This window comes from Schistocerca nitens, chromosome 3, assembly GCF_023898315.1.
Source record: "Schistocerca nitens isolate TAMUIC-IGC-003100 chromosome 3, iqSchNite1.1, whole genome shotgun sequence".
Classification (NCBI taxonomy): Eukaryota; Metazoa; Arthropoda; class Insecta; order Orthoptera; family Acrididae; genus Schistocerca; species Schistocerca nitens.
The window spans coordinates 520,968,297-520,988,963 of NC_064616.1; the positions used below are offsets into that span (position 1 = coordinate 520,968,297).

At 43.0% G+C, this 20,667-nt stretch overlaps 1 protein-coding gene across 1 annotated transcript in view; it reads right to left on the reverse strand.

Annotated features, from left to right (window-relative positions):
• Positions 1-20,667, reverse strand: part of LOC126248440 (regucalcin-like) — a 154,645-nt gene that overhangs the window by 12,207 nt on the left and 121,771 nt on the right. Inside the window, exon 4 of the mRNA XM_049949419.1 lies at positions 11,272-11,493. Within this exon, the coding sequence (XP_049805376.1) occupies positions 11,272-11,493 (222 nt within the window). The remainder of the gene's footprint in view (positions 1-11,271; positions 11,494-20,667) is intronic.

The following is a 20,667-nucleotide window of genomic DNA, read 5'->3' on the forward strand; positions in this document are numbered from 1 at the left end:
CTGAAGCTATAAATGGAACACAAACTTAAATATTTTCTACAATACATATTCAATTAGAAAATATCTCTATGAGCAATCTGACGATAGCGAGGAAAGTAGTTAAGTGTCTTTGTTAAAAGATGGATTCACTCTATATCGGTAATTAACAACTGAACGTTTCGTTAGATAACAAACCTGAAGTCGAAGCCAAAGACTTGAATGTTAATATCATATACGAGACATACGTGTAAAATCAGCAGCATAGTATACATTAACAAATTCGTTTACTCTACAATGTTACTGGAAGAGATAATAAGTCATCTGTAAGAAAAAGAACATAAATTTCTATACATCAAGTTTTTACTTGTAGGGTATCCATGATATGTAGCTTGTTTTGTGTACATTGCTTTACAAAAATACTTTAATATCAACGAGTTTTTTGTTTTTATTTGGAGTGTTTCTCATCTTAGTTAGCAGAAATCTTCTATCACAAATGAAATTACAACGATCCGTCTAGGCGCTATGAATGCCTCCTGAGACAGCTTACATCAGCGTATAAATACCAATGTAAAATGTTCTTTCTGTGAATTTTTCTCGCCAGCCTAGTGTACAATGGCGCATGAAAATGAAGCAGAAATTAACGTTTCTTGAACTAAAACTCGACATCATTTATGAAATATGTTGCTATCAAGTGGAAGTATGAAGAGTAATATATGAGACAAAATCATTGTACTAAAGTTAAAAACGGCTGTCTGACTGAGTCGTTATACACACATCATCATCACCATCAGTGTTCTGCAAAAAGGCAGGTTTTCACATGGTAGTTCTCCAAGCTATCCGGTCTTCTGCCATCCTCTTCAGGTCTGCATAATTTCCTCTTCCCTTTATGTCGTCTATCATTTTGTATCTCTTTCTTCCTCTCAGTCTTCTCCCACAAACCAATCCTTCCAAAGCATATGCTAGCAAGCACTCCCTTCTCAATGAATGTCCCTACCAGTTCTTTTTCCTTTCTCTTACAACTTTCAGCAGATATCTTCTCTCACCAACCCTTTCCAATACTCATTCATTACTCAGTCTTTCCATCCAGCTTATTCTCTCCTTTCTCCTCCACATCCACATCTCAAATGCTTCTAACCTTTCTTCATCCTCTCGTCTCAGCATCCATGTTTCTTCCCCATATAGTGTCACACTCCTGACAAAACATTTGCCAAGCCTTTTCCTTAGACCTATATCTAATTTGCCACATAAGAACTCCTCTTTCTGTTGAATGCCTCCTTCGCTATGGCAATTCGAGTTTTCACCTCCTGGTGACATCTCAGGTCTTCAGTTATTGTGCTTCCAAGATATTTAAATGCTCTTACTTGGCTAATGGTAGGTTGTCCTATTTTATACACCCATACGAACGCATAATTTTTTGTTTTTAATTTGACGTTTTGTCTTGCGGGTCGTGCCCATTCAGCCATCTCAATAATGAACAGACCATACGACAGTGAACTGGAGAATGTTTCCTTGTCAGTTACGACGATACGAACGCAAGGACAACGCAACACACAGCCCCCGAGCGGATAGAAAATCTCCGACCAGGCCGGGAATTAGAATAGTTTAGCTCTTTGCTTACATCTTGTTATCAGTTGTTCAACTGCCTGCTAAATGAGGAAAGCTGTGATTCGCGTCACCGACCAAGAAATGTAGTGAGGGCATATTACCACTGATGCTAGAGAGAAACTGTATAATGTTTGCGGCAAATAACATGTTTAGAATCTGAAAGACATGTTAGAACATGGGTAGCAACTCGGTCTATTCTGTGCAAAATCGCATCAGGATGGGTGAGAGAAATGGTGTGGGAGGAGGCAGACTTACGCCGAATCATACAGTGAAACAGTGGTAGTATTAACAAGTGTCTATTTACAGCAGCAGTGTACAGCACGGCGGCTGTTCTGTAGGCCGCCCAGCGCGCTTTCAAGCGCAGCCTGTTGCTGAATGCGCTGGTGCCCCGACGGCGCCTGTGACGTCCGTTACCCTGGGTCGTGGGCTGCTGCTACCGCGACTCGCTCAGAGCCTCTGAGTCTGGCCAGCTATACACCCGCGTGCTTACTCGTGTTCCCATGCCTTGCAGTTGGGATCGATAGGCGACAAAAGATGTTCGATGCCGAGCAACAACGGAGCCGGTCACACAAAAGCGGTCGACCAGAACGGTGGTTGATGATGTCTAGATAGCTAGGAGGCCACAAGGGCGCACCTCCCCTAGCCAGATTAAAGACAGCTTGCACTCCTCGGCCAAGGTCCGTCAGAGGGCAGAGGTTGGCCGCACACTAGCTTCTCACATCAGTGAAGTTTCCAAGTCCAGTATGTGTTACGCCACGGTTGTTACGTGCCTTGGGTCGGAACTTGGTAAACTGTTCAGTGGCCGCGCAGCTTACAGATCTTCATCACCTAAAGTGTTAGTCGTGGTTTCTCTGAAACTCAACAGACCGTCATTCTTTCCGGTTCAAGACGCAGGCAGAATGGAGGCACAATTGAATACCTTGAGCCTCTGGGCTCGATTATTTACACAATTATTGCGACACTTCCGACGTCATCTCACTGGAGGAGAGGGGGGGGGGGGGAGAGAGGGTGGCGAGTGGATTTGTTCCATATTACTCGTCTCGTCAGCTCTTCCTGGCTCGCTCGCGGGATATCCACACCAAACGCGGAGTGGCTAGGCGCGGTCGTATTTGCCACTTGTGACTATTCGGTAGCACGCATGTGCTCCGACTTATACTACGTTACTTCACTCTTAGTCACACCGTGTTGTGGCGTTAGCTGTTCTATGCGCTTCGTCCGTGGGCGGTGTCGCAAGCCCGTAGTTCAGAAATGGCTCTGAGCACTATGGGACTTAACGTCTGAGGTCATCAGTCCCGTAGACTGAGAACTACTTAAACCTAACTAAGTTAAGGACACCACACACATCCATGCCGGAGGAAGGATTCGAACCCGCGACCGTAGCAGCAGCGCGGTTCCGGAATGAAGCGCCTAGAACCGCTCGGCCACAACGACCGGCGTCCGTAGTTGATTTTATTAGTCCTGTTCAGAGTTGATCCGGATATTGTTAGTTTACCTACGGACAAAGGTAATGTTACCGGCGTTGTGGACAAGCAGAATTTTACTTTCCAAAGATGCAGTGTTTACTGTCAGGTTCAGCATATTGCATATTGTGCTGACCCAACAGAAAGTGTTGAGAGAGGGATCAACAGCGTCTTGAAGAAAAATTCCTTATCGAAGGAGACTATCAAGAGTCTCAATTTTTATTGTGCTACTCCGCCTAGATTGTATGGCCTCCCAAGGGCCACAAGCAAGGCGTTCCTCTTCGTCCGATTGTGAGTAAGATTGGTGCTCCGACATTTCATGTAGCAAAACATCTTGTTACTCAGCTGAGCCCGATAGTAGATCGGTGTGAGCACCATATAAAACACGGCGGATTTCTTACGTAGATTAGAGGGGATGCTTTGAATGACTCTGAGATAAGTTTTGATGTGATCTCTGTCTTCACTTGTGTTCCTCTGTCTGATTCGTTACGGCTGGCTGAGGTTAGATTTGGTGCTGAATTTCGAACCGATTTCGACAAGTGTTGATTCCACTTACTTTTTATTCAAGAATCAGTACTACGAGCAGACGGATGGAGTTGCGACGGGAAGCCCGTTGTCACCTGTTACTGACAATTTGTTTATGGAAGATTTCGAGGAATCTGCCTTTAAGCCTGCGGATTTGAAACCTGCGTGTTTTTATCTGGTATGTAGGCGATAATTTTGTTGTTTGGCTTCATGGCAGTGAGAATGTTAACGCTCTTTTAGAACACCGGAATTGAATCCACCCGAATATTCGTTTCACGATGGAGCTGGAAAAAGGTGGCAGTCTTTCCTGCCTTGATGTGCTGGTCATGAGGATGGTGGATGGTACGTTGGGACATGCCGTTTACAGGAAGCATACTCACACTGACTTGTATTTGCAGGCCGTTAGTTGTCACCATCCGGCTCAACGTGAAGGAGTACTTCGTGCCTTGGTTCGCAGGCCCATGTCATCTCGGACCCTGGGAGTTCGTCCACTGAGTTAGCCCATCTCGAAGTCACCGTCACCTTTTGTCAGAATGGCTATAGTGATAGACGATGCGCTGTCGACGAACTGTACATCGGGTTAGGGTTAGTGTTGTTTTAACGTCTCGTCGACAACGAGGTCATTAGAGACGGAGCGCAAGCTCGGGTTAGGGAAGGATGGGGAAGGAAATCGGCCGTGCCCTTTCAAAGGAACCATCCCGGCATTTGCCTGAAACGATTTAGGGAAATCACGGAAAACCTAAATCAGGATGGCTGGAGACGGGATTGAACCGTCGTCCTCCCGAATGCGAGTCCAGTGTGCTAACCACTGCGCCACCTCGCTCGGTGTACATCGGGTGTGTGATAATAATACCGAGGTAGCACTGAAGTCTACCGTCTTTTTGCCTTAAGCAGGGCGAATTTCGAACAGGAGTCGTCGCATTTTGCGGAAATAATATGTGAGGTGTTTTTTTCAACCACCATCTAATATCAGGGGCCTTCTATATTCCGTAAAGCATGGTCTTGGTTTGCGTAAGGCTGCTGTCTACCGTATTCCTTGCACTTGTGACATGTCATATATTCTGCATCTACAACTACATAGATACTCCGCAGACCACTGTAAGGTGCGTGGCGGAGGGTACCCTGTACCACTAGTTGTCATTTCCCCTCCTGTTCCACTCGCAAATAGAGAGAGGGAAAAACGACTATCTGTACACCTCCGTATGAACCCTAATTCTCGTATTTTATCTTATGGTACTTACGCGCAATGTATGTTGGCGGCAGTAGAATCGTTCGGCAGTCACCTTCAAATTCCGGTTCTCTAAATTTTCTTGATAGCGTCACCCGAAAAGAATACCGCCTTCCCTCCAGGGATTCCCATTTGAGTTCCCGAAGCATCTCCGTAACACCTACGTTTTGTTCGAACCTACCGGTAACAAATGTAGCAGCCCTCCTCTGAACTGCTAAGATGTCTTCCTTTAATCGTACCTGGTACGGATGCAAAACACTCAAGCAGCACTCGAGAATAGGTCGCAAAAGCGTCTTGTATGCGGTCTCCTTTACAGGTGAACCACTCTTTCCTAAAGCCCGCATCTCGTGGTCGTGCGGTAGCGTTCTCGCTTCCCACGCCCGGGTTCCCGGGTTCGATTCCCGGCGGGGTCAGGGATTTTCTCTGCCTCGTGATGGCTGGGTGTTGTGTGCTGTCCTTAGGTTAGTTAGGTTTAAGTAGTTCTAAGTTCTAGGGGACTTATGACCACAGCAGTTGAGTCCCATAGTGCTCAGAGCCATTTTCCTAAAATTCATCCAATAAACAGAAGTCGAGCATTTGCCTTCCCTACGACAGTTTTCACATGCTCGTTCCACCTCATATCGCTTTGCAACGTTACGCCCAGATATTTAGACGACTCGACTGTGTCAAACTGGAATGCGAATATTACAGGTATGCGAATATTACAGGTTTGTTATTCCTACTCATCCGCATTAACTTACATTTTTTCACATTAAGGGCTAGCTGCCATTCATCACACCATCCAGAAATTTTATCTAAGTCGCCTTGTATCCTCCTACAGACACTCAACTTCCACAACTTACCGTGCACCACGGCATCATCAGCAAACAACCGCAGACTGCTGCCTACCCTGTCCGCCAAATCATTTATGTATGTAGAGAACAATAGCGGCCCTATCACACTTCCCTGGGGCACTCCTGACGATACCCTTTCTCTGATGAACTCTCGCCGTTGAGGACGACATACTCGGTTCTATTATTTAAGAAGTCTTTGAGCCACTCACATATCTACGAACTTATTCCACATGCTCGTACCTTCGTTAACAGCTTGCAACGGGGCACCGTTTCAAATGCTTTCCGGAAATCTAGAAATATGGAATCTGCGTGTTGCCCTTCATCCATAGTTCTCAGTATATCATATACTGTATTGAAGGGTCTCTGCATGAACCTCTTCATGATTTTGCCATACCACGCACCTTCATTCGTTTGTCTCTGGCACATCAATAGTTGTTGCAAATGGTCTAGTACCCTAGATGTAAAGAAGGAAAGGAAAAGACTGAGCAGCTGAGTGTGTTTGTGGTGGCCACAGTATACTATCCATATTTCGTTTTAACATTTCATCAGGTTATTGGTACTTGTCGGAGCCCCACACGCATGTTTGATACATTTAAGTGTCATATTTAAATGCATCTTTTCTTTCCTCTTCTTGTCCGATCAGTTGAATATATGAATGAGAGTGTGCAAGGATATCAGTGTGTAGATCCGTGGGAGTGTAGTAGTCTGCCACTGCGTCAGAACGGCCAACTGTAGAAAACACGTACCAGGTAGCAAAGAGGTCCGTGCTTGCCTTGGACGAACCTTTTGTATATGTTGGCACCACAATAGGGGTTCCTCTGGCTACTTCCGTAGGTACCGGGAGCGGTTTTGGTTGGAGAGCGAATGCTCGCGGCGTGTTCCGTGGGTGAGACCTACTGGCGGTAAGTGTGCCTTTTCGATGAGAAGTTAATGTTGTGTTTTATGTAAGTTTTTCAAAGCTAGTCAAAGTAAATGATTCCTTTCATCATTCATAGTTTATTATCGTGTGTGACAAATTTTACTTGCTAATTCGCGAGTGTTAAATGCGTTAAAATCCAGGGACGGTGTAGGTTATTGTTCAGTTCAACTGTTAACCAAACACGTCGAGCCGTGTTGAGTTTATTGTGATTCAGTTCATTTTGTTTACAATTAGCATGTATATTACGTATGATTTCCGTAATTTTATGACAATTTTGTGCAATTCATCTCACTTGGTAACTTTCTTCGTTCACACTTTCGCTTGTGATGACCACGTGATCGTGATCTAATGAGAAAGTTTACAGTGCCAAGGCCATAGTGATCTTCGGTTGTAGAATATCTGGATTAATTACGATTCTCAATTATGCTTCATTTTTATAGCAATTCACTTCAAATAGAAATTTTGTTCATTTATCCCGCATGTTGAAATAAGTGCAATAGCCCCCTTGCTACCCACGTGTGCTGTGGTGAAGGTTTTTAGTTCTTTTCTTTCCTGTCAGTCTCTGAAGTGCGTGTGAATGTAAGTACTCGTAATCAAACCATCCTTTGATCATTCCTATTCCATAGATCATAGACCTTGCAGGGGACTCCGAAGTAAAGTTCTGGGGTTACTTTTACTCACTATAAACGTTCATGTGTGCAATTAAACTCACAGATCTAATAAATGTGCTTTTGCCAGAATTTTTGTGTACACTCTCACTGCTCAAATTCCACTCCATACGTCATCCAGCTCTGATGTACATCACATCCTACTGCATTCCGTTTGCGCGACAGTTGTATTGAGACCATAGTTTACCCCCCCCCTCCCCATATTCAGATTAATTGTAAAGATACCTCTTAATTGTAAAGATATCTTTCAGTATATATTGGTCAGACTATCAGGACTGTGGAGGAGTGGTGCACTGAGTATAAGCGGTGCACACGCTTACAACAGCCGAGCAAATCTGCCATTGAAGAACATTGTCTTGGCACGGAGATTCTGGAATCCACTTACAGCTAACTATTGGGTTAGTGTCATTAAGAAAGCCGTTTAAATTAAATTAGCAAGTAGCCTTATGAATAATATGAATAGAGATGGAGGTTTTTTTAAAATTCTGCATGGAATTCTGCTCTCTGACTTGTCAAAAAACAGAAATACAGAGTTATGCTACCTCACTCGTTGATTATTAATTTCACTATCGATAACTTCTGACGTCTGTCATCTTTGGCTTGTGATTGCGCTAGTGTTCACAGGGTGTGTGTGTGTGTGTGTGTGTGTGTGTGTGTGTGTGTGTTTGTTATCTTTACGGAATTTCTCTGAAAACCGAGGAAATATTTCCTGCCGAAATATCGGCTGCATTCCCGTAAGTTATTTAAATATACCTGTTTGAGTTTAATGCCTACTTCTCCTGACAATGCTTCCCATTTTTCCTATTCCGACAATCCAACGATCGGTGGCCCACTTTCTCACACGAGTAACCCTTTGTTTGCCGACACTGTTTCTGTACATTGCCCTAACGTCTACACTTTTAACATTTGACCTCTGAAGTGAATACATGGTGATGTATTTGTTGCCTCGTTCCAAAGTCTATCTCCTCCCCTCGTCTCCCCCCCCCCCCCTCCAAACTGGGCTGGAGTTCTAAAAGCTGCTGTTAGAACACTAGGATACTCAATAAGAAATCTCTGTGACATTTCTGAGGGTATTCTGCACAAGAAAACTTCTACTGCTCTGTTTTCTGCTTCCTTCAGTAATATCTTATCGTTCTCTGCTCATAAGGGAAAAAAACGTATGATATTTTGTTTTTGGTAACGCTCGTACCGTCCCGCAAGCAACTGCTGGGACGACTGTGCTTTACAGAGAGTCTCACGACGTAACACATACGTTTTAGCTTCCTCTGAAGAACGCACGTTAGCCACACGAAGGATTACTTCATCTGATCAACCGCCAATTGCAGCAATAGCTACAATACTAGTAACGTACCTATAATGACACGTCTTCCGTTGTTTTACCCGAAAAGGGATTGATAAGTGCGGCTACAGCCGGATTAAAAGAAGATGAAGATACTCTCATCTCTGCATTGTTTTCCTCTGACATAGACTGTGACAAATTGAACAGCTTCCAATGCCTCAAATTTGGGAAGGAGTTCCTCATACTCCTGCTTTTGGTGAGAATTTTCATCTGTTAACACCCGCACTTGCTCTGTTAGAGCAGCAACAGACTTCGTAGTAGTAGCATTACGTGTTTCTACCATTCTGCGTACTTTACTCCTACTGTGATTAATACCCACAGACACACATAACCAACTAATGAATCCAAATACTGAAAAAATACTGCAAATTAATTTTTTCGTCGAATTATCGCCCTTTTGCACTCCGAAGTTGCGAGCCAAATGACCAAGACGACTACACATAAAACATGTGGCTGCTACAACCTTACAGCACAGAAACTCGTACCCCGTAAGATTGCAAGACTGTCACCGTACTGGTACTAGATTATCGGGTCTACCATTATCCTTAAATAGTGATAGGTCCACGGGTTCATGTGGCTTCACAAACGTAGCCTTAAACGTAATCTAACTAGCACTAACATAAATTAAATCTAACAATTGAGAACAGATACAGAATTAAACATAAAGAAAGTGAAATGCACTGCGCCACACTGTGCTGATCCGATACTTTTGAACATAAGCTATGCTCAGTACCGTTGCCCATATGTAATTGCCAGAGTACCCAGTGATTACTACTCTACACTAAACTATTCATTAGGCTGCCAGGTGTTACTCAACAATCACTTCTCCCACCAAACCGTAGCTTTTGGATGTTAGAGTAACACTTCTCAACACAACTCTGTGCCGGGAAGTGTAATGACGACTCACTTACACCAACGGAAGCGACCCAGCCTATTCATGGCGACTACGCATCAGGATGCGTGAAAAAAATAGTGTGTGTGTGTGGGGGGGGGGGGGGGGCTGATTTACGCCGGGGCACATAATGAAGTAGTGGCAGCATTAACGAGTGTTTATTTCGAGCTGCAATGAAAGCGCGAGGGCTATCTTCAGGCCGCCCAGTATGCGTGCAAGCTCAGCCGGTTTCGGAATGCACAGACGTCCCAATGTCGCCCATAACGTCCATTGCCCTGGGTCGTGGGCGGCTGCTACTGCTACGGCGTGAGGCCCGTAAGCAAATGAAGAAATGGGCATGGCCCACTCACAGCCTTGGGAGTTTGGCCAGCTACGTACCCAAGCACTTACTCATGGTCCCCATGTCATGTACTTGGGTTCGATAGCCGACACGAGATGGGTGATGCCGAGCACCAGTGGAGCGGGTCACCCACCTGAGATCGACCAGAATGGTGGCCAATCACGCCTAGGTAGCTACGACTGTCGCGAGGTCGCGCCTTCCCAGATGGACTGTGGAAAGTTTGCAGTCCATCAGCTGAAGTTCCTCATGGGGTGAAGGCTGGGGCTGCACAGCAGCTTCTCGCATCGATATAGTTTCCAAGTCCAGCAGCTACTACGCAAGGAGTATGGCGTGCCTCGGGCCAAAACTTGAAAAGCTGATCAACAGGCAGGCAGCCTGCAGAAGTCCATCACCCAAAATGTTAGTCGTGGATTCTCTGAAATTCAACAGACCATCATTCTCTTTGGTTCAAGACGCCGACAGAATTGTTGCGCGACTGAATACCTCGAGCCTCAGACAGTAGTACTGCCCAGTGGCCTAGTTGATTAGCACATCGGGCTGTGCTTAACCTACTGCCCGGCAGCGGAAAGGAATAAAAATTTGAAAAATTTCACATTTCGCGCTGAACTTTTTCGCGGGGCAGCACATGCAACATTAATGATGCACTTTTAATCATAGTCACAAATATTAGATTTGGCATAACTGAGACCGTCTGCGTAAAAGATTACGAAGGTAATATGCCACAGTTAAAGATGGAATGAAGGTAGGTCCTGCGGCAAACATCTTACATTTTAGTTACTTCATGTGTCGACAGACTATGGCAGAATTGTTCCTGATTATATGGTATTGCATGCAATCAGCTACCAACGTGGAGAGATACTGAGATTTTGATCAAACAAGGCAGTGTTGTTATTAGACCACTTAACACGTTATCGTGAGGAGAATTGTTCATCCTTTCCCTAAACTACGTCTTGCGAATTTCAGGATGACTCCAACACAGTCATCGTCCCTTTTTTTACTCATACGTTGATCAACGAACCACTAGTCCCACTCAAATTATCTCGATAATGACAAGACATTAAACTCTAACCTTCTCTTCACCTTCATCATAAAAACTTATATTAAATTATGAAACGGACATGATCTGAACTTCATAAAGTTGCCACAGATATTTTTAGCTCAGTCATTTAGTATTAATATCGCTCTTATTATCTTTCAAGTAAGTGTTGCACGTCGCGTAGGTATGGCTTACTGTGCGTCGACAAAATCCCACTGTAGATTTCATCAGCTGCAGAGAGAACATCGTCATTGTGTTCAGAGATAGAAGTAACTTATTTTCATTCCCTTTCTCGACTGTCATTTGCAATAAAACCATGTAAAACGGCAACTTATTCTACTACAGCGAGGAGTAGAACATTTACTAGTTGTTCTCAAAAACAAAACGCAATATCTATGAGTTCCTTAGAAAATAAGTTTTGCTAGAATTCTGAAGAACGTAACATACCCACAAAGGTTCCGTCAGTTAAATTGTAGTTGAAAGAGACGACATTGGAGGCTCCTGAATCAATATAGTACATAGTCCTCTCGTCATCTGTCCAGGCGATACCATTGGAGATGCTCACTGGCGAAGCAACGGAAACTGCGTTACTAGATCCAGCGTCTAGTTTGTACAGAGTTCCCTGGTATGGATCCACATGACCGACGCCCAGCTCTTTGCCCATGGTCCCTGAAAAAATAACAACGAAATCCTAAGTTTCACAAATAAGTATTACGACAGTTCAAGTCAAATATTTACTTGTTTAACAGTCCTTCTTATAACTGAAAACTACATGAATTTAGAAATCAGGACATCTTTAGTGGAGACATACTGGGAACATGAAAGAATCAGTTTGCTTTCCACAGACACACAGCTATATTAGTAATGAAGCACACATTATAATTTTACATAGTGTACATATAACGAGCAAATCAATTATTTATGACGAGATTTTCTCAGTTGTTGCCTATTTAACGAGGCGGCAAAGCTTGTGCCACGACAACACGTAATGATCAGGTTCAATGACCCCACAGGTAAACATGTGATGTTCGAATTAAATGATAATTTATACTTACTTAAATACATGCACGTGATTGAAGAATTTTCAATTTAACGTGCTAAAAGAAAGGCGTACCTGCTGCAGGGATAGGATAAAGATACGTTTTAGTTACTTTTATTCCCCAGGAGATTCTCATCATTTTTCTGTTCACTCCCCATACAAAAACGCAAACCGCATACAGAGCAAGTGTCGTGACGTGCACACCGGATGTGTACCGATAGCGAAACCAAGGCAGTCGAAAAGCAAACGAGGGTTGTTGTAGACATAGCGATATGACGATTAAGTATGTATTTACTTGATACAGCACGGAAAAATTGTCAGGCTGTCCGTTGGACGACTTATATCCATGTTAGCAGCGCAGCAACACGACACATCGATCCCAACTTTTGTGGCCAGCCACCGCGGCTTTTCAACTAAAGACTTGCAGCATCTCTGAGTTGCCGCTGCTATCGATACCCGCTGTGGCTGGGGATACTATAATAATAAATTATTTTGTAATGAAAGTATAGCCCGTTCTTTTTATGATTTTAGAGTTGCTTCCTCTAATATTAAGTGTTTACAGCTTTGATACTAAATAGGAATATTGAGATGCAGACTCCCAGTCAAGTGTGCTGGTTCGTTTCATTAGGAGGCAAAGCCACAGTAATTTCTGTGACGTACGACATGCACCTTCAGTAACATGGACATTGCACGTTCACGTTAACATCGGTCGGTGGCTGCTACTTTCTAATTCGGCAGACTTAGACTGCACCAGGAAACGTCTCGTACGCCTGTCATCTGTATCTAGGTGATAGCATTATCATCAGTGTTCACAACCACGGTTTATAGCTAAGTCTTGAGTAGAAGTGCTCAACCGGACGTCTCTAAAAGAAATATCATTATAGAAATCTGGCTAGAAGCCTTTAACAAGAAGTTCAACACTGAAGTGTCTCGCTGTGTTTTCTCGCAGCTCTAAAAATTTTTGCACAAAGCGTTTCTTGTGTTCGATTGTACAGCCTGTGATTTCTGGCCCAACAATTAAATTACTTTTTAGAAAGAGTCATCAGGTTGGATGACGTATTTTTAATCTCAATTCATAAAAAATCGCTTTGTAGCACTTTGGAACACTGGTGTTTTTTCCCATTATCGACACATTTTGACATAGTGTAGAATTTACCATAAAAAAGTTTTAATTCCTATCTAACGGCAGACCAACAGACCCCGAATCGTTATTTCAAGGCTATTATCCTTTTCCTCGAGTGAACTGGATTAATTAAATACGCGGACCGTATTTTTTTATTGCGTACCTAGGCACACTGTGCCTACACCGTCCGTCAAAAAAATTACCCAGACTGATTTTATTCCTGGCATATAAGCGACGTCAGAGAAGTAACTACGGTGGCAGCTTGAACTAACAAACATGTAAACAACAGATATGCATTCGCCTATTGAGTTGTGAGCATGCAGGGTTAATTAGTGGACGTGAGGCTGCAGTGTGTCAACGTTGCTGTGACACAAATGGCACTGGAGTCAAGTGTTCACAACATTCTCCAGAATATTTTTAAGAAAAGGACATAGCGTGTAGGGTTTGTTCCGCCCATTTTGACTCCCGATCAAAAACAACGACGTGTTGACGTCTGCCGCGACTTGATTTAAATGCAAAACGCGGACAGTTCTTTTCTGGAAAAAATCATTACAGGTGAAGAGATTTGGTATTATCAGTACAAACCTACCACAAAACGACAAAGTGCCCAAAATTCACATGTAGGGTCAACGCTTTGACGACATAACCGACACTCAAGACAATGTGAGGCGCGAGCTGAACTACATCCGATAGAATAACTTTACTACTAACTGTTTCAGATGGTTGTATGAACGTTCTGTGCGCTGTACTCTGTTAATGGAGAGACTATATAGAACACCTGAAGCACTGATGCCACTCCTTAAACTTTCTTAATCTTTCTCTAATCCAGACTTTAAACCTTTTTCATTGACAGAGGGGTGGGGTGGGGGGGGGGGGTTATTCTGAATACGGCCAAGATACAGTGTACAGTGATGTTAAAGTATGCAGACTGAAAGAAAAGGAACACGCCTGTCATAAATGTAGCTAATGAATCGTTCACAACAATACTCACTATTGTTCGCATCGTGACAGGGTTTCTATAAGAATAACAAATGTACTTGCACCGATTTTCATAAAATGTGACAAATAGGCCATGTTACGACACTACACTAGATTTAGGCAGTCACTTTTATCCTAATAGAATCTTACATCGACTTGAGTCTACAGTAAGTTGTGATACGAGTAGGATATGTATCTCGACGTCGAAGACATAAATCTACAGCCACCCTTATCAGAACTGACGCAGATTTGCCAAAACGTGTTTGAACTGCTCATGACTTTTCATGTGTGGTTAGAGACCACCTAAGGGATTGTAAATTAAATTTAATTCCACTGGCTTTGAATGTCATTCCAAGTGTGTCATTGTTCCTCAATGTTGCTAATGTTAATCCATTCGGTTTAATCACAATGGACGTGAGAATTGTCATCCTGAAAGGCTGTACTAGTAATATAATGATCTGAATTCAGGGGAGTTAGAACGGAAATTTTTTTACACATTTTTGGATTTTTATCTCATTATAATATTTGCAATTTTCCGAACAAAATTTTATATATATATATATATATATATATATATATATATATATATATATATATATATATATATATATATATATATATATGTAAACTGTCATGGGAAGTATCTTATTTTATTTCTTTAAGTAAAATCTACATCGGTTGAAAATGTTAAAATTTTTACGTGCATCACTTCAAGATTTAACAAAATCGGTAATTTTTATATAGTAGGCTTTGGATTGCTGTGTTATATAGGTCATGTCCAGAAGAGGATGGGCACCAGGTTGAGGAAGTTGAAACAGAGTTTGATAGACAATATTCCTTATGACAGTAAAACCATAAGAGGCAGGCTGACAGACAAAATGATTGATGAACTAAAGCAGTATTACGGGATGGCCATTAGAAATAATACTGAGGATTTGTTGAAAATGAATCAGGCAGTATGGGCTACCTTCGTCCACAGCCTGTCAACTGATGAAAAACCGGAGCATCACCTTTGCTCTCCTGGACCTGATTCGTGGTGCAATTACCGCAATGCCCAGTACTCAAACATTTCATACAGTCATAAAATTTCCATCCCAGCAGCAGTCATGGATATTATAAAACCTATTTACAGAGACCTGGCAAATCCTGAATTACTGAAGAAGAGTCTGCGTGGTCAGACTCAAAATCCCAATGTGTCGTTCAATAATCTTATATGGACTTGTTTTTGTTGGAATGAAGACACTAAAGTGGGGGGACAGTGATGCTGTTATTGCTTTTAATGATGGCTACATTGGTGGGTTGAAAGCGCTATAGCATATTGGAATTAATCTTGGAGCAAACTGCATCAGAGAACTTGAACGGATGGACAAGGTTCGCATTGATAAATCAGAGGATGCAGCACAGTTGGCCACTAAGCAGTCCAGAAAGAAGAAAAGAAGAAAAAATTTGGAAGAAGATCAAGAGGATGATATACAGTATAGTGCAGGGTGCTTCTGAGTGACGAAAAATAAAAAATTAAGCATATATTAAGTGAGTTACAGTCTTTTGAAACTTTAGAAGCCGTTCCTGGAAATTTACATTTTCTGTTCCATTTTTCCATAAATCTTAGAAACCACTGCGAGTAGAGTATTCAAATTTTCAGGGAGTAATAACAAAAATACACTGAGTCGACTAAACTAAAATATGAACATAATGCAATGTATAATTAAAATTATTGAGGATAAAGTACAAAAAAGTACACAACATTTTAACCGTGTAATTAAGAAATTGTATTTCCGAAAGAAGTGGCTGAAATGCAATTATTGTACTTCAGTAGACTCAGAACATACAGTTTAATATCCTGTAAAAGTTTCATGTCAATGGCTACAGTGGTTCCTGAAATACAGGGAAGCCAAGTCACTAAATTTAACATTGTCGAGATAGGGCGTTCCAACTCCCCTTAAGCTAATGGACAAATGCAAAACATGGTTATACAGCAACTAATATACTAATCCTGATCCAAGATAAAAGCTGTCTTCCCCAAAAAAACCATTATATTGTGAATGGAACATATTTAAACAATAAAAGGGCCTCCTAGCATGCAGGACTCTGGAGGGATTCCTAAAAACTATAAATATCATTCACACACAGACAGAAACGTGTTTCATGTGACAGTGTAAAATGTTTCCAGGCACAGTCCATTGTTCGTTTCTCTTCACTCACTTTGGTGTGATCAAAGATCTAGTTCATGTTTCATTGCTCAAAACGCATTCCTGTCCGGAGTTTTCCACCGAAAACGAATGGAGAAGACGAACGTTGACGTCATGTACTAATCTCTCCTGAGTGATGGAGTGATGTTTAATCATTAGCTAGGACGCCCATCAGAGGTACCATTCCGTCTTGATCGTCGTCCTGCTTCAATTCCAGTATCAGTTCCTTGTAAATCAGGATTTCTGGCACTGCTGCGATACCCAGTAATACATCATGCGACAATGTCTGCAAAACGGACAATACCCTTTGCAGGATGATCTTTGTTACATTTCTCAATCCCTCATATAAGCGTCGTTTCCTCAGTCACTCTCGCTGAAATCATAGGTATTAAGTTTTGTAATCTCCACAGACACTCTTAAATACTTGTATGCACCCGTAACACATTTCCCATCCTTTACGTTCTCTTTCGCGCCTAAGTATGCCTCTGAAATTCCTATTAGCTTCAACACGACAGGTGATTACTTTTTTTTTCAAATGAGCGTATCTTAAGAAGGTTAGCTATCTGTTGCGAGTTTTATGACAATATAGCCCCCTGGACAGGAATGGGGAGGGGGGAAGTGGAGGGGGGACAACAACAACGCATGCGATACCGGAAAATCGGAAAAGTGAGCACAAAAGCCGCATTAACGAGGAAGTGATTGTAGCTTGCAAACTTGAAGACAAGATAAGTAACGTGTGGTATCCAAATTGATTACCAGGCCGACGGAACTACTAAGGTAGCAGGTGAGTAGAAGACTAGCTTTACCAGCAGTGACTTTAGCAGCTGTCGTCTGCACGGAGCACGTGTTCCAATCTGTCTTAGTCCCCCGAGCTACAAGAGAGTCCAGTCACTATTCCTACAAACTTATGGAAAGATCTTTGCAAAAGAAAAAGAATGACAATGTGTAATGGATAATAAGATAATATATACGGAAGCTGTTGTAGAATCCAAATTTATTCTTAGAATTACACTACTGTCCATTAAAATTGCTACACCACAAAGAAATGCAGATGATAAACGGGTATTCACTGGACAAATATATTATACTAGAACTGACATGTGATTACATTTTCACGCAATTTGGGTGCATAGATCCTGAGAAATCAGCACCCAGAACAACCACCTCCGGCCGTAATAACGGCCTTGATAGGCCTGGGCATTGAGTCAAACAGAGCTTGGATGGCGTATAGAGGTACAGCTGCCCATGCAATTTCAACACGATACCACAGTTCATCAAGAGTAGTGACTGGCGTATTGTGACGAGCCAGTTGCTCGGCCACCATTTACCAGACGTTTTCAGTTGGTGAGAGATCTGGGGAATGTGCTGGCCAGGGCAGCAGTCGAACATTTTCTGAATCCAGAAAGGCCCGTACAGGATCTGCAACATGCGGTCGTGCATTATCCTGCTGAAATGTAGGGTTTCGCAGGGATCGAATCAAGGGTAGAGCCACGGGTCGTAACACATCTGAAATGTAACGTCCACTGTTCAGAGTGCCGTCAATGTGAACAAGAGGTGACCGAGACGTGTAACCAATGGCACCCCATACCATCACGCCATACGCCATACGCCAGTATGGTGATGACGAATACACGCTTCCAATGTGCGTTCACCGCGATGTCACCAAACACGGATACGACCATCATGATGCTGTAAACAGAACCTGGAGTCACCCGAAAAAAGACGTTTTGCCATTCGTGCACCCAGGTTCGTCGTTGAGTTCACCATCGCAGGTGCTCCTGTCTGTGATGCAGAGTCAAAGGTAACCGCAGCCATGGTCTCCGAGATGATAGTCCATGCTGCTGCAAACGACGTCGAACTGTTCATGCAAGTGGTTGTAGTCTTGCAAACGTCCCCATCTGTTGACTCATGGATCGAGACGTGGCTGCACGATCCGTTACAGCCATGCGGATAAGATGCCTGTCATCTCGACTGCTAGTGATACGAGGCCGTTGGGATCCAGCACGGCGTTCCGTATTACCCTCCTGGACCCACCGATTCCATATTCGGCTAACAGTCATTGGATCTCGACCAACGCGAGCAGCAATGTCGCGATACAATAAACCGCAATCGCGATAGGCTACAATCCGACCTTTATCACAGTCGGAAACGTGATGGTACGCATTTCTCCTCCTTACACGAGGTACCACAACAACGTTTCACCAGGCAACGCCGGTCAACTGCTGTTTTTGTATAAGAAATCGGTTGGAAACTTTCCTCATGTCAGCACGTTGTAGGTGTCGCCACCGGCGCCAACCTTGTGTGAACGTTCTGAAAAGCTAATCATTTGCATCACACAGAATCTTCTTCCTGACGGTTAAATTTCGCGTCTGTAGCACGTCATCTTCGTGGTGTAGCAATTTTAATGGCCAGTAGTGTATACCATAGCGCCCGATTTTAGACAACGGCATTACTTTCAAGTAGTTTTATAATTGTGTAATAAATACTAGTTCACAGAAAAGTAATATAGAAATTCCCAACGAAGCTTGAGGAAGCACTGAAACCAGCAAAGTGATTGACGTGTCATTTCACCTAGCGGACATCAATTTTGCTTCAAAAATCAGCACTTTATCATCATCAGAAAGGTCGATCACAACTGGATCACTAAAAATAACATCCAAAATTAGAACGTCGTCCCATCATTTAGCACCACATAAAAGCTGGTGGTATGCCTTTTGAAATGATGTACACTGATAAGCTAAAACATTATGACCATTACCCATCGCGACGTTGGATGCTGCCTCGTGGCGTTGCGGTCACGTGACGCTGTAACAGAAGAATGTAAGCGGAGCAGATACGGACGGGGAAACACCTAGCGAAGATACGGGCTAAAAATGGAGAAATTCATTGAGATAAGCGACTTTGACAAAGGGCACATTATTATTACGCAGAGCCTATGAACGAGTATCTCGAAAACGGCAAAGCTGGTCGAATGTTTACGTGACTGTTGTGAGCATCTATGGAAAGAGGTAGGACAATGAAACTACCACTAGGCGCCTAATGGTTGGACGTCCATAACTCTTCACAGAACGTGGAGTTTGGAAGCTTGTCTGCTCTGTAAAGTAGAACAGATGGTGATTTGTGGCATCTGTGCGGAAGAGCGCGATGCTGGTGCATGCACAAGTGTTTCGATGCACACCTTCATCGTACATTGTTGAACATGGAGCTCCGCAGCAGACCACTCCTACGTTTTCACATGTTGACCCAACGACAACGTTAATTACGACTGTACTGTGCGCCAGACCATCGGGCTTCGGCAGTCGATAAATGGAAACGTATCTGCTCTTCGGGTGAATCACATTTTTGCTACACTAGGTAACTGGTCGTCTTCACAAACGCCGTCATCGAGATGAACGGCGGCTCTAAACGTGCAGCGCGCCACGTACACAGGTTGGTGGGAGCAGTATTATGCTATGGGAGTTATTCTCATGCACTTGCATGGGACCTGTGGCAGCATTCGAAAACACACTGACAGCTGCGACCCACATGCATCCCTTCAAGTTTGATGTGTACCCCGAGGCGATGTTATCTTTCAGCAATATAATTGTCGGTGTTTCGGAGCCAGAACCGTGCTACAGTGGTTTGAGGAGAATTGTAGTGAATTCAAGTTTCTGTCTCGGCGACCAAATTCGCCTCCTGTAAATCCTATTGAACCCATCTGGGTCTCTATCAGGCGCCATCACCGCGTACGCAAATCGGAGCACCGTTACTCGTAATTACGCGAATTACATGACCGGTTCGTAGACATACCTCCACAAACCTACCAACAAACTGTCGGATCCTCAATAGGCAGAATCAGGGATGTATTTCATCCCAAAGGTGGACAAACAAACTATTAACCAGTTGGTCATAATGTTTTGGATCATCAGTGTACCACCGTAGTAATTTTATGATAAACGTAAGTATGCTTTCATTTTCAGCGCTTTAGTAGTGAACAAATTGTTTTCATTCATGAAATGTTTATTTAAAAACTATTTCATACATGAAAATTGTACATAATGTAAGGCGTCCAGATTTTACGGACCTTACATGAGCTTGATCCATAATGACAGAACGATACAGTATGAGATCCTCAGAAAATAATAATTATATTACATCAACAAAAGGCAATTGCAGTAATCTCATGTACCAAAAACTAACAAAACAATATCTACCAATATGGACAGGGGCATGAATAAATAAGTTAGAGTGAAACGCATTTTGGAGACGAACCGAGCAGGTGGTTAATAACATCGGAAAACCCCACTTAACAAGAGAACGGCGAGCTTCAGCGAAGAAAGGGATAAGGCCAGAACAATACATTATTCCTTTTAACGTAAATATGGCCAGGACCAAGGGTAAGTGGCTGGACGGCTTTGACAGAGTTAGGCTGCGACCTGGCAAGAAAAACAAAATTCACCTCTAATGAGACGGCGATTGGCTGAAGCCATACTGGGCGACACAGACGCGACACGGTGGGGAGATCCCCATTATAT